The sequence below is a fragment of the Lampris incognitus genome, chromosome 1 (genome assembly GCF_029633865.1).
Source record: "Lampris incognitus isolate fLamInc1 chromosome 1, fLamInc1.hap2, whole genome shotgun sequence".
In the NCBI taxonomy this organism is placed as follows: Eukaryota; Metazoa; Chordata; class Actinopteri; order Lampriformes; family Lampridae; genus Lampris; species Lampris incognitus.
This window is the reverse complement of record NC_079211.1, coordinates 115,562,647-115,577,178: the sequence shown is the minus strand read 5'-3', so window position 1 is coordinate 115,577,178 and position 14,532 is coordinate 115,562,647. Positions and strand designations below refer to the sequence as shown.

The following is a 14,532-nucleotide window of genomic DNA, read 5'->3' as shown; positions in this document are numbered from 1 at the left end:
GTGAGGCCTCATGATGCTTTTAGGAAAATGGGCTACAGTCCTCAAGTTAGTAAAGTGTTTCATGATAGGCGTTTTTGGCTACCAATTCTTTGACAGCACTTTGAATTGTGACAGTACTTTCAATTCACGGTATTAACTATTAACATTATTATTGGGGAAAAAAAAGCCGGAAGGCAAAGCTCTCAATTTACCAGTTAGTCTTCTTTCCAACCCTCACCTATGGTCATGAGCTTTGGGTAGTGACCGAAAGGGTGATCACGGATACAAACGGCTGAAATGAGTTTCCTCCATAGGGTGCCTGGGCTCAGCCTTAGATATAGGGTGAGGAGCTCGGACATCTGGAGGGAGCTCGGACATCTGGAGGGAGCTCGGAGTAGAGCTGCTGCTCCTTCGCGTCGAAAGGGGCCAGTTGAAGTGGTTCGGGCATCTGATTAGGATGCCACCTGGGCGCCTTCTTTTGGAGGTTTGTGGGCATGGCCAATTCAGAGTAGACCCCGGGGTAAACCCGGAACTCGCTGGAGGGACTACATGTCCAATATGGCCTGGGAACACTGTGGGATCCCCCAGGAGCAGCTGGAGGGCGTTGCTGGGGAGAGGGATGCCTGGAGTGCCCTACTTAGCTTGCTGCCACCACAACCCAACTGAATGAATGAACATTATTATTGAAAGTAGCTCAGTGAATTATAATGTTTTCCTTACCGGCAAGCCTCCAGGCCTGTATGTGTCCGCAAGGAAACTTGTCACCTGGTGATCTGCACAATAAGAATGTCCAGTGAAATGTTTTTAAGCGTTGCACAGCCACAGCTCATTCAGTCCAGGTGGATCATGACTGCACCTCCTATGTTGGAAGTAACCTCGTGCTCTTGTCTCCCCAGGGTTATATCCAGTAACAGGTCACACATTGTAAAACTTCCAGTACCCAGAGTAAGTGACACCCTTTTATTCTATGAACTGTGATCGAAAACTTGATTGCAATCAAATTGCATTGCTTTCACCAGTTACATTTCTCAGAATGATTTTGCATATTGATTTCATCTGTCAGCAAAAGTTATCTAAAGGGATATGTTTGCAAAGTTTTCTTGTGTTGTAATATACTAAGTAAATGAGTTTGCAATGTTCGGTTAATATTTCCTAAGTATGTCTGATATGTATCTTGGACTTTGACGGTGTTCTTAAATTTTTCTGTGAGGCCCATAAACAAGCATCTATGTTTACTTTGTGTGTTCCCTCTTAATATTCCTGCTTAAGTTGTTTGGGACAAAAGTACATGTTAAATGACACGAGATAAAAGTGGCTCCCTCCTCTGTTTCCTGGGTTAATAGCAACTGAAGTTCATGCACACGCCACACCAGTTCCTCCTGCTTAGCAGTCCACCTGCCAAAGAGTCCAACTTCAGAGCTGCAAAAACACTTTTTGGGAGCACCTTTGCTTTCCAGTAGGTTTCCAGTTTTGTGTTTCGTGTGAATTTGTGAATCTTTTAAACAATATTTGAATGATATAAAATGGTATCAAGGAGGTTTTATTGATGTTTGTTCTGTTAATTAACACTGTCTGAATTTGAAAAAAAAACATCGATTTCCGAAAATAAGGTTGTAAGCCTGTACTCTGCATCAGCTACTACTTCTACTATTTTTGACTGCTCCCATCAGGGGTCGCCACAGCGGATCGTCCGTTTCCATCTCTTCCTGTCCTCTGCGTTTTCCTCTGCCACGCCAGCCACCTCCATGTCCTCCCTCACCACATCCATAAACCTCCTCTTTTCCTCTTCCCTGGCAGCTACATATTCAGCATCCTTCTCCCAATATACCTAGCATCTCTCCTCCACACATGCCCAAACCATCTCAATCTTCTCTCTTGCTTTGTCTCCAAACCGTCCAACCTGAGCTGTCCCTCTAATATACTCATTCCTCATCCTGTCCTTCTTCATCACTCCCAATGAAAATCTTATCATCTTCAACTCTGCCACCTCCAGCTCCACCTCCTGTCTTTTCATCAGTGCCACTGTCTCCAAACCATATAACATAGCTGGTCTCACAACCATCTTGTAAACCTTCCCTTTAAATCTTGCTGGTACCCTTCTGTCACAAATCACTCCTGACACTCTTCTCCACTCACTCCACCCTGCCTGCACTCTCTTCTTCACCTCTCTTCTGCACTCCCTGTTACTTTGGACAGTTTACCCCAAGTATTTAAACTCCTATGTCCTCGTCACCTCCACTCCTTGCATCCTCACCGTTCCGCTGTCCTCCCTCTCATTCACGCATAGGTATTCCGTCTTGCTCCTACTGACTTTCATTCCTCTTCTCTCCAGTGCATAATTCTACCTCTCCAGGCTCTCCTCAACCTGCACCCTACTCTCAGTACAGATCACAATGTCATCCACAAACTGCATCAGCAATGTGCAAAAAGATTCTTATTTCTGTTACCGTCCTTGTTTTAGCTTTGTGTTGTGTGTTCCCACCAAAGAAATCACAAAACTGTCACAACAACAAGCTTCATTAGCAGTAATAAAGAATCAATGTCTCTTCTTAGTGGTTCTCATATAGAGAACTGGCACTCAATTCTGAGGAACGGACTTGTTGTGGCCTCAAACACCAGGCTTCAGGTAATGATCCAAAAATGACACACCAATGTTATGACAATACAGTGATGTTGTGTTTACTACTCATGTGCGGAACATAGACAGTTCTTATGTTGTGTTCACACCAAACGCGAAGCCATTTTTTTCGTGCGACGAGATTGCATATAAAGTCAATGCAAAGACGCGAATACACGCAAATACGTGAATTTCGTGTATTCGCGCGAAATGAAAATATTGAACTTGAGCGAGAAATTTGCATGACCACTGTGTCGCGAAAGCCTATCAGCGTTGAGATTCTCCTGACATCGCTGACGTCCTGGCTTCCTGTTGAGTCAGAAAATGGAGGACAAGCTGATTGTCCCGGGTTTGCGTACTCGATCCTGTGGCCAAACCTGCGCTAGTAACGCGAATTAAAAACAAATGATCCCGCGATCAAACTCGCGCACGTAAAGCGAGGTGAAAAGTCGCTTCGCGTTTGGTGGGAACACAACGTTAGTCTGTCCAGGATGAGCTCAGCTGCTGCTCCAGGGATTTCTGCTGGCATCAGCACCACATGTAATTGCACCATAATTGAGTGCCTCAATTATGAGGCACTCAGTTAAGGGATCGGTTCCCTCACTAACAACAGTTATCCTCCTGTGATCATCCAGGGAGCTTGAATAGTGGTAAGAAATGTACAGTAGTCGCTTTATTTAGTAGAAAACGCTTAAATTTGCCACAGATTCGATCACTAGAAATAAAGAGGAATGTCAGGGTTCATTCATATTATGAACTTTTCTCCGAGCAGTTGTCAAATTGTCTGCTAAAGAAATTAAGTGTTAAGCTGAACTACACATTTTTTATTTTTTGGAATTTTCTCCCCAATTGTACTTGGCCAATTACCCCACTCTTCCAAGCCGTCCTGGTCGCTGCTCCGCCCCCTCTGCCGATCCAGGGAGGGCGGCAGACTACCACATGCCTCCTGCAATACATGTGGAGTCGCCAGCCACTTCTTTTCACCTGACAGTGAGGAGTTTCACCAGGGGGACGTAGCGCGTGAGAGGATCAGGCTGTTCCCCCCGAGTTCCCCCTCCGCCCCAAACAAGCGCCCCGACCAACCAGAGGAGGCGCTAGTGCAGCGACCAGGACACGTACCCACATCTGGCCTCCCACTCGCGGACACGGCCAATTGTGTCTGTAGGGACATCTGACCAAGCTAGAGATAACACGGGGATTCGATCCTGAGATCCCCATGTTGGTGGTCAACGGAATAGACCGATAGACTACCCGGACGCCCCTGAACTACACCTTTTTAACCCTTGTGTTGTCCACACATCCTGCATACTGCTCTTGTCTTAAGGGTCATTTATGACCCGCCTTAATTAAACCTCTAAATTAAAGCAGCTTCATTTAATTTTAAACCCCAAATCTATTTTGCAGGAAGAAACAACCTGTCCTTCATCACAAACTGTGTGACTATCTGGGTTTTCCCTCTTCACGGTGCCGAAAAACTACATTTCATCAGTGGTCGCCACTCATTTTTATACAATCACACATGACCCACACATGTCTTAGGGTCACACATGACCCTTAGACAATCTTAATACCCTCGTTGTGTACAGCTTTCATGCAAATATGAACAAAAACAATGTTTACCTTTTTCTAATGTTGGGGTCACTCTAGGAATAGTCATCACATTTCAGCTTGAAAAAATATCGTGTAGGGTCTTTTCTCTGCTGTTAAACAAACACTGTTATGGGTCATTTTGACCCATGAGACAACAGAAGAAATAAAAACGTTCAGTATATGGAAAAACCTACATTTAAAAAAGCCCACACAACTCTACCTTAGAATTACAGAAAACATTTTGCCATAAGCCCACATGACTTCCTTTTTAGCAGTTACCAACCACTTGTCTGTTCAGTTACTGTCCCACGTAGACAGACATCCCTCCCCTCCAGTATTCTTGGAGTTCAACATCAATGGCCCAAGTTGCCCTTGTCCAAGCAAGGTAGCGCTTTTGTAAACATAGTCACCCCATGACTGGCCTCATTTCCCTTGAGGAGAGACTTTTTCTCCTTTGAAAAACTCATGGTACATATCAGTGGCGGCTGGCCAGTAGAGGGCGCTGGGGTCCGCCCCCTTAAAATATCAAGAGATGGAAATCTTCTTAAACATGTTAAATATAATGTAGTTGGATAATGCAAATAATGATGCAATAAAGGTGTTTTTCAGTCTGTGAACGCCTGTCAGCAGCCACCATTAAATATTGGTTCAAATGGTATTTGGTTGATTTCTGTCTGAATACATATACTTCCTGGGTGAGGGGTACCGGCCAAACGAGACCTTATGTAAGACCTCAAACTTGTGGCGAGCAGGTGACCTGAGGCTGCTGTCTGATTGGTTTCTTCAGATTTTCCAGGGGGCGCAATTCTGTGCACCCCAGACACTCCCACTTTTACTGGCAGTGAATTGGAATTGTTTTAATGTTTTTTGATCTAATGTGATTGGACAGTTCTCGTGGCTGTCAGTCATGTTCACATCCACCACGACGCCTCATCTCGACTGTCAATCATCCACCGTCTACGAACCCTGATAAAACCTATAGGCTACATTGTCCTTCTTAATAACTCTGTGACTGTGGACATTAAAGCAGCTGTCAGGTGTGCTGTGCCAAGGTAAATTGCCCCCCCCCCCCCCAAAAAAATATTAGCACCAGCCGCCACTGGTGCATATGTTTTTAACATGTATTTTTACATATGCATTTCGCATGTATTGTGAGACTGCACATGGCTCACATTTTTGAGAAATGTTAAAGTAAAACAGAAGCCTATGGTCAATTAAATCAAACACTTAATGAATTTTAAGTGATTGTACCCAAAATGTAGATGAACAAAATCATTGTTTTGTTTTGTTTTTTTCCTGAAATCAGGAACAAAATGTTTCCCTGTAGGTTAGCATATCGGGCTCCAGAGACTGCTGGTTTCTGATTGGCTGGAGGATGTGCGTTAATACTGTATAACGCAAACGTAGTTTGGCTAAAGTTTAGTCGCTGTTCTAAATTCATGCATTGGCCAGCAGTTTGCTGTGTAACCATGGCAACACACTGTCTCAGTAGCAAGCACATTGAACGTTCAAAGTTAGCTTGGCAGCTCATCTTTCCTTCATGAACTTTTAATTTTGAGTCGTAAACGATCGACAACAAAAAACAAGTAATTGCTTTTATTGTAATTCGTTGGTAGCGACTGTGGAATAAGTAGGATAATCCACTCCAAGGTGTGTGTTGAAAGATTTTAACACAAGACGCAGAGGCGGTGGACCGCCCGACATGAAGCGGAAGTGTTCAGATACTTGGACACACACCTTGTCGTGGGTCGTCCCTTACTAAACTGCGTTGCTTTGTGTTGCACAGCTGCACGGTGCCATCTATGGAAATGGAATTTATCTTAGCCCTCTGTCAAGCATATCCTTCGGCTACTCAGGTAATAATTACCACACTAAATACACTACACACTGTTGAAGTATGTTACACAATAATTGATGGCGTGACATAAATAGCGCTCATTGTCAGTTACTTTAATCGTTCTTGTTGTAACTCCACTGGTTAGGTAGAAGGTGAGGTGGTACAAATTAAGACCAGACGTGTGTTATTGTTACTCAATCCAAACAGGGATGAGCAAAAAGCAGCAGAAAGCTACTGCAAAGGACGAAACAGCAACGAACAGCAAGAACAACCTACATGTGCAGGTAACGAGTACAAAGCTTGGATTTCTATAGCACTACTAGCTAGCAAAGCTAAGGAAGTAATTATATTGGTTAAAATACATGTCACGTTTCCATGATGCATTTCATTTTCCCTTCACAGTCACAAAAGAAAGGTCAACAACCTCAGTTCTTGCAAAGCCGCAATTTGAAGTGCATAGCCTTATGTGAAGGTAAGAGTTGTCAAACTTCCCCAAACAAGAGCAACAGAACGGCTCGGGAATTGGAATGTCTGTTGTTTAAATGTCCCCAGCAGCACCAAGCCACCCAGTGGTAGAGTCCTTGAGCATGTCTCTGAATCCCGTCTAAAACCAAGGAAACTGTTTTGCTGCTGACCATGCACTGTTATTTTTGGGAATATAAAAAAAGAGACTTTCCCTAAAGTGATCGTCTCCATCGCCATTTTTGCTGCCTTGTAGTATTAATGTTATGGCAAATGGCTAAATGTACAAACATGCTAATGATGGTCAAGGATAAGGTTTTTATAAAAGCTATCTTCCATTCTGCAGCCATCCACACGAGACATTTTTTTGTCTTTTGTACTTTCTTGCAGTGATCACTTCTCCAGATCTGCACAAGCATGGAGATATCTGGGTTGTTCCGAACACAGACCATGTCTGTACAAGATTTTTCTTCGTGTAAGTATAAATAGCAGTGTCTGTTTTCAATAGAATGTACAATACATTTTTAATCTTGAAGTGATAATAATTTTATTTATATAAGCACTTCTCTAAAACAATGTTACAAAATGCTTCACAAAAAAAAAAAAATACCAGACAAGGCAAAAAAGGGGGAAAACCAAATAAGAGTAAAAATACATTATAAATAAAAACAAATATCAAACATTTGCAAAAGCTTTCATAAAAAGAAAAGTTTTGAGACGAGATTTAAAAGAATTGAGAGACTTGGTTGGTCTTAGTTCAACAGGAAGAGAGGTCCATAGTGTGGGGGCTCTAACAGCAAAATCCTGATCACCGTTTGTAACAAATCGAGACCTGGGAATAACCAGTAGGTTAGGGAGGCAAGCACAGGAGTAATATGGCCATGCTTCCTTGTCCCGGTAATGAGCCAAGCAGCAGCATTTTGTACGAACTACAGATGGTGGAGGATGCCCTTGCTTCTTTTTTTTTATGGAATTTTCCCCCCCAGTTGTATCCAGCAAATTACCCCACTTTTCCAAGCCGTCCCTGTCACGTCCACCCCCTCTTCCAATCCAGGAAGGGCTGCAGTCGACCACATGCCTCCTCCAATACGTGTGGAATCTCCAGCTGCTTTTTTTCACCTGACAGTGAGGAGTTTCACCAGGGTGGCGTGGCACATGAGAGGAACACGTTAATCCCTCCAGTTCCCCCTCTCCTCTGGACAGGCGCCCTGACCAACCACAGGAGAGACTAGTGTAGCGACCAGGACACATACCCACATCTGGCTTCCCACCCGCAGACATGGCCAATTGTGTCTCTAGGGACACCTGACCAAACCAGAGGTAACACGGGGATTTGAACCAGCAATCCCGGTGTTGATAGGCAACAGACTAGACCGCTATGCTACCCAGGCACCCCAAGCATGTACAAGTTTTTGCAGACCGGCAATTGATAGAAATGACCTAATTTTGGAGATTAGCTTGATCTGGAAAAAGCATGACTGAACAACATGTTTGATTTGATTATTAAAACTGAGGATAGCATTGAATATTACCCTAAGATTCCTAGCAGCCTGCTTAAGACTACCTGACAGACCACCAAGATTAGTAACAAATCGGCCGATGGAAATTGTGGGACCGAACAGAATGACCTCAGACTTATCATTAAATTTGAGAAAAGTTTTGGACATCCAGGATTTAATGTCAGCGAGGCAAATTGTGAGATTTGCTAGGGTCTGTGGGCTTTAGTGGCATGTATAACTGAGTTTCATCATTATAAAAATGGTATATCACATCATAATTTTGAATGACTTGGCCAATGACTTGGGCAGCATGTATATAGAAAAGAGAAGGGGGCCAACGAGTGAGCCTTGAGGGACACCACAACTCATCTGAGCCACCGAGGAGGTAGAGTTACCCAGAACAACAGAAAAGGTTCTCTTGGTGAGGTAAGAGCGTAATAAGCTAAGAGCCAAGTCTCTAAGCAATGTAAGAGGATGTTGTGATCAACCGTGTCAAAGTCTGCACTCAAGTCCAAAAGAACCAAAATCGAGTAATCACCTCTGTCTGCAGCCAGCAGCAGGTCATTAGTGACCTTAACTAGAGCTGTCTCGGTACTATGAAGTGATCTAAAACCAGACTGGAAACTATTAAAAACAGCAGTGTTCATAAAATAAATCAACGGAGAAGAAATTACTCTCCCGAACCTTAGACAGAAAAGACAATTTGGAGATTAGTCTGTAGTTACTTAGGGACAGAGGGTCTAAATTAGGTTTCTTCAGCAATGAGTGAACAGTGGCATGCTTAAAACTGTCTGGAAACGAATCAGAGGCCAGAGAATTATAAAGAATTTGCAGAATAATGGGGCTGATAGTTGAAGAATCCTCCTTGAGCAGCTTAGTGGGAATGATGTCTAGGATGCAGGAGGAGGAGTTCATATCAGAGACTGTACTCTCCAACACTGAAATGGTAATTGGTTGAAACTGGGTGAAAGAGGGGTGGCACGATGGCGCAGGTTGCCTCACAGTAAGAAAGTCCTGGGTTTGAGCCCCGGGGTAGTCCAACCTTGGGGGTCGTTCCGGGTCATCCTCTGTGTGTAGTTTGCATGAACTCCCCATGTCTGCGTGGGTTTCTTCCGGGTGCTCCGGTTTCCTCCTGCAGTCCAAAGACATGTCGGTCAGGTGAATCGGCCGTACTAAATTGTCCCTAGGTGTGAATGTGTATGTGTGTGTGTCGGCCCTGTGATGGCCTGGCGGCCTGCTCAGGGCGTCTCCCCGCCTGCCGCCCAATGACTGCTGGGATAGGCTCCAGCATCTCCGCAACCCTGGGAGCAGGATAAGCGGTTTGGATAATGGATGGATGGATGGATGGAAGAGGCAGAATTAACATGGGGAATGGAATGAATGCAAGAGCGAGGCTGGATTTGGGACCTAAATTTCTCCATCTTATTTACAAAATGAGCGAGAGATTTTTTGGACAACTCAACAACCGGTTCAAAAAGGAGTGGAGGGACCATTAATAACAGAGTCAATTACCCTGAAGAGAACTTTAGGATTGTGGTTATTTCTTGTTATTAGTTCAGAGAAGTACGCTGATCTCACATCCTTAACTGCCTTCTGGTAAGTTAACATTTGGTTTTTAAGGGTGTTATGTGCTAATTCGGACTTGTTGGCCTTCCATTGTTGTTCTGATTTTCTACAGAGTCTTCGAAGGGCACGAGTATAATCAAGTAAATCTCTTGAAGATAATCATGTTTAATTAACTGACACCTATGAAATTTGGTAAATGCAGTGGTGCTTGAACACTTCAAATTCCAGATATCCATTTTCTGTTTAACTTTGATAATTTAAGATATGTTTAACTCCCCAGAAATAAATAAAACCACATCACTCCACATGTTGGGATGTACAAGTGGGAACTTACTTTGTAGCCCCCAATGTAAAAGCACATAACAACACAATTAACTTTCCATGTTTTACGGTATTATGTTAACTGTTTGCCATGCTCTCACAACAAGGCGATTATTAAAAATGTGTCATGATAAAAGATAAAGAAAAATCTTTGAATGTGCAACCCTGAATTGGGTTAAAGGGGTATAAATGACAGTTGGCTGAATGGATGGTTCCAGGGAAGGAAGGAAGGAAATATTCATAAGGGACATTGTAGTCTGAATTAAATTAATCAGGACAAGAACTTTGCTTCTTTTCCATGCTTAGCTATGAAGATGGACAGGTGGGAGATACAAGTATCAACACACAAGAGCCGGGCATCCATCGAGAGATCCTCCGAGTCATTGGCAACCAGACGGCAACAGGATGAGCGTATTGTCACGCATGCTGCCGTCTTCTCCAGCTTGTTGCCCTGTAACCCCTGGAGAATACTGGAGTTATGAGCAGATGATGATCCTGAGGTGTTCCAATGAGCGAGGAAAGAGAAGGGAACTTGCAGAGGGTCCGAATCTTAAAATACTTACTGTGTTTAAAGTCCTTTTATGGAACCAGTTCTATTTACAACATAGGATACAAAAGCTATTAGTAAGAAACTTTTTTTTTTAGATTTATATGTAATACGGAAATTTCTCACTTTCTGAAGAAAGTGTCAAGCATCAGATGAACTGATGGCCAACCTTGCTTTTTTTTTAGAGGATATTTAAAATGGTAGAGCCTTTGTGAATATTTTGAGACTTCCACTTACAGTCAAGGGGCCTTTTCAGGAAATAAAAAAAAAATGTACCACTTGATCTTGTTTACTAAGAATTGTACCTTTTTACAATGTACTTAATGTATATTTGAAAGTGTTCATATGCACTTATATTTTTTAATGTTATATATTTGCTCAAACTGTTCATGGTCTATATTTTTTTTCCCCTAAAAAGAAAAAACCCAGTCAATAGTAAGAAAAAGAATTATCACGTGACACATGAGTGGGATCAGGATATTGATTGATGACATTGTAATTGTAAGATGATGTAGAATAGTGCAGGACATTCTGAACTCACCTGTCTGAGCAGGCCTGCTGGTGGTTTTACCTGGGGACACCTGTCTGAGCAGACCTGCAGGTGGTTTCACACTTTTCTTAACTCACCTGGGGACACCTGTATGAGCAGGCCTGCAGGTGGTTTTACACTGTATTCTGAACTCACTTGGGGACACCTCTATGAGCAGGCCTGCAGGTGGTTTTATACTGCTGTCCATAAGCCAACAATGCTCCACACCGTGTTAGAACCTGCAGGCAAGGGAGCGTTGTGTTTCAGTTTGAGATTTGACAAATGGGTGGCTGTAAAGTTCGCTCCTCTTCATCATAAGCATTTGAAATAATTCCTTTGATTTTGGGTATGTTTGTTTTAATATGGTGTTTGCGGCTTGTTCTTTGTTGCTGTGCTGTCTTTAGGAGCGGTCAGAGAAGTGTGCGCCTCGTGTAGCTCGCCGTCTTATGAATATTTCTTGGGGATGTACTGATAGCACAGTCTGTTTTTAGCCATCGGAGAAATGACACTTTACCCAAAAGTTAAGGACGTTTCTCATCTGGAATACTAATTATAAAAAAGGGATATCTGAATTGTACTGGGAAATGGTCAAAGGGATAAATCTTTTATCAGATCTGTTACCCGAGTCATCTGTTTTTACCCCACAGTGTAGTTAAAAGACATGAAACTCACTCGACCACCTGTCTGTCTGTCAGATATTGGTTCACAATTTTAAAAACATGTTTATTATTGTTTTTTACTTTCCCTGCCAGTTCAGCTCACGTCGTTCCAACAGAACAAAGGCTTGACAATAAAATGGCAGATCTATTAATTAATGCTAGCAGGTGTCAGAAGGCACGGACCACTTAAAGCAGATTAAGAACAGTGGTATTTTTTTTAATCATTCAAAAGCTGTTAAGTACAGATATAGGGCATAGCTACATACTTAAGTTTTAAAAAATTCCTCCTTGTCAATAAAAAGAAAGTTGATATGTTAAGAAAAGATAGTCTTGCACCATTGTTATTGTTACTGCATAATTATTATTACGGTAGGAATAACAGATGGGTTCAAGGTGGAGGTGGGATACATCAAGGATCGGCTCAGCCCTTTCTTGTTTGCAATGGTGATGGACAAGTTGACGGACGAGATCAGGCAGGAGTCTCAATGGACTATGATGTTTGCGGATGACATTGTGATCTATTGTGAGAGTAGGGTGCAGGTTGAGGAGAGCCTGGAAAGGTGGAGTTATGCACTGGAGAGAAGAGGAATGAAAGTCAGTAGGAGCAAGACAGAATACCTATGCGTGAATGAGAGGGAGGACAGTGGAATGGTGAGGATGCAAGGAGAGGTGACAAAGGCGTATGAGTTTAAATACTTGGGGTCAACTGTCCAAAGTAACAGGAGGTGAAGAAGAGAGTGAAGGTAGGGTGGAGTGGGCGGAGAACAGTGTCAGGAGTGATTTGTGACAGAAGGGTACCAGCAAGAGTTAAAGGGCAGGTTTACAAGATGGTTGTGAGACCAGCTATGTTGTATGGTCTGGAGACAGTGGCACTAACAAAAAGACAGGGGGTGGAGCTGGAGATGCTAATATTTTCATTGGGAGTGATGAAGGACAGGATTAAGAACGAGTTTATAAGAGGGACAGCTCAGGTTGGACAGTTTGGAGACAAAGCAAGAGAGGCAGGATTGAGATGGTTTGGACATGTGTGGAGGAGAGATGCTGGGTATATTGGGAGAGGGATGCTGATTATGGAGCTGACAGGGAAGAGGAAAAGAGGAAGGCCTAAGAGGTTTATGGATGTGGTGAGGGAGGACATGCAGGTGGCTGGTGTGACAGGAAGATGCAGAGGACAGGAAGAGATCGAAACGGATGATCCGCTGTGGCGACCCTTAACAGGAGCAGCCAAAAGTAGTAGTAGTAGTTTTGCACCATTGTTATTCCAGTGCATATTCCAACAAAGGTGTTTGTGAATAAGACCCCACTGGTCCACATCACTTTAAGAACTGACTTCCTGACGATGACAAAGTTCACTTTGTTTAAATTTTCAACCTCAATATTCAAGTTTCAGCCCCTACAATATTCAGGCAAATGAAGAGGATGGGGCAGTAATTTTTTCCCAGTGATGGGACATCAGAACACACAATGGTCAGCAGTATGTTTTCTTCAGTTCACTTTTAAAGTGTTATTTTGACTTGCCGGATATAATCTGAATCTTAGTTTATATTCTGCACAACTATCATGAAAAATATGCTGATTAGCATTTGGTGCCTTATAGAAATTGGAAAATGGTGAAAATATGACTATGTGTATTGTACATGATGTAAATATTGCTACAACAAGGAGGCCAAATATTTTCCTTATTAAGGTTTTACAGCTTTTTCCTTATTTTGCAAGTGATTTGGGTCTTTTGGGCATTTTAAAATTTCTGAAAATAGTACATTATGTAATTGTTTATGTTCATTAAATTCAAACAACTTAATGAGAATCTGTTGTTGAAGTTTCTTAATGTGACCTCTTTACACCAAAGGTAGTTTCATTTGAGTAGTCTGATTGGTCAAATACTCATTTCAGTTGTACCATTTGATAAAGGCAGCTGCTTCCAGGAAGCTCCTGTCCACCTATACAACTACATGTTTCAGCCAAACACACATCAATACATGCATTATGAAGATTCTGTAGCATTGTTGGTGATGCTTTAGCAAAAACTCAAGTTGTTATAACTTTGTGTTCTAGTTTTTAGAATGCTTGAAAACTTTTCAGAAGTATGTTCATTCAGTTATGTTTATTCAGTTAAACTGGTTATGCTAGAGCTCTTACTTTGAAATATATTTACGATTTGACCTTTCTTCATGTGTATCAATTTTATGATAAAAGTTGGGGATGGAGATGATACGGACGTTGTACCGGACCGTTGTGGTGAAGAGGGAGCTGAGCCGGAAGGCAAAGCTCTCAATTTACCAGTCAATCTTCGTTCCAGCCCCACCTATGGTCATGAGCTTTGGGTAGTGACGGAAAGGGTGAGATCTTGGATAAAAGCGGCTGAAGTGAGTTTTGTCCGTAGGGTGTCTGGGCTTGGCCTTAGAGATAGGGTGAGGAGCTCGGACATCCGGAGGGAGCTCGGAGTAGAGCCGTTGCTCCTTCGCGTCGAAAGGAGCCAGTTGAGGTGGTCCGGGCATCTGATTAGGATGTCTCCTGGGCGCCTTCCTTTGGAGGTTTACTGAGCACAGCCAACTGGGAGGAGACCCCCGGGGTAGACTCAGAACTCGCTGGAGGGACTACATGTCCAGTCTGGCCTGGGAACGCCTTGGGATCCCTCAGGAGGAGCTGGAGGGCGTTGCTGGGGAGAGGAACATCTGGAGTGCCCTACTTAGCTTGCTGCCACCGCGACCCGACCCCGGAAAAGTGGCTGAAGATGAATGAATGAATGATGGCTGGTGATGGAAATCTTGTTGGAGGACAGTCTGCTGACTGTGGCGCATTCCCAGCTGGAGGAGCATTCACTACAGAATTCTTTATATGAATCTTGTAGTTTAATAGTGCAGTGAGTGGGCGCCTCACACCAGAAGGCCTGTGGGGCTGCAGATGGACCTACTTGATCTGTCTA

At 43.1% G+C, this 14,532-nt stretch overlaps 1 protein-coding gene across 1 annotated transcript in view; it reads left to right on the top strand.

Moving 5' to 3' along the window:
- The window catches only part of parp8 (poly (ADP-ribose) polymerase family, member 8), a 171,958-nt gene extending 158,551 nt beyond the window's left edge, over positions 1-13,407 (top strand). The window contains exons 19-26 of the mRNA XM_056273523.1: positions 876-924; positions 1,323-1,435; positions 2,533-2,605; positions 5,973-6,042; positions 6,231-6,307; positions 6,426-6,495; positions 6,876-6,960; positions 10,178-13,407. Of these exons, the coding sequence (XP_056129498.1) occupies positions 876-924; positions 1,323-1,435; positions 2,533-2,605; positions 5,973-6,042; positions 6,231-6,307; positions 6,426-6,495; positions 6,876-6,960; positions 10,178-10,280 (640 nt within the window). The 3' untranslated portion in view covers positions 10,281-13,407. The remainder of the gene's footprint in view (positions 1-875; positions 925-1,322; positions 1,436-2,532; positions 2,606-5,972; positions 6,043-6,230; positions 6,308-6,425; positions 6,496-6,875; positions 6,961-10,177) is intronic.
- The last annotated feature ends 1,125 nt before the right edge of the window (positions 13,408-14,532 follow it).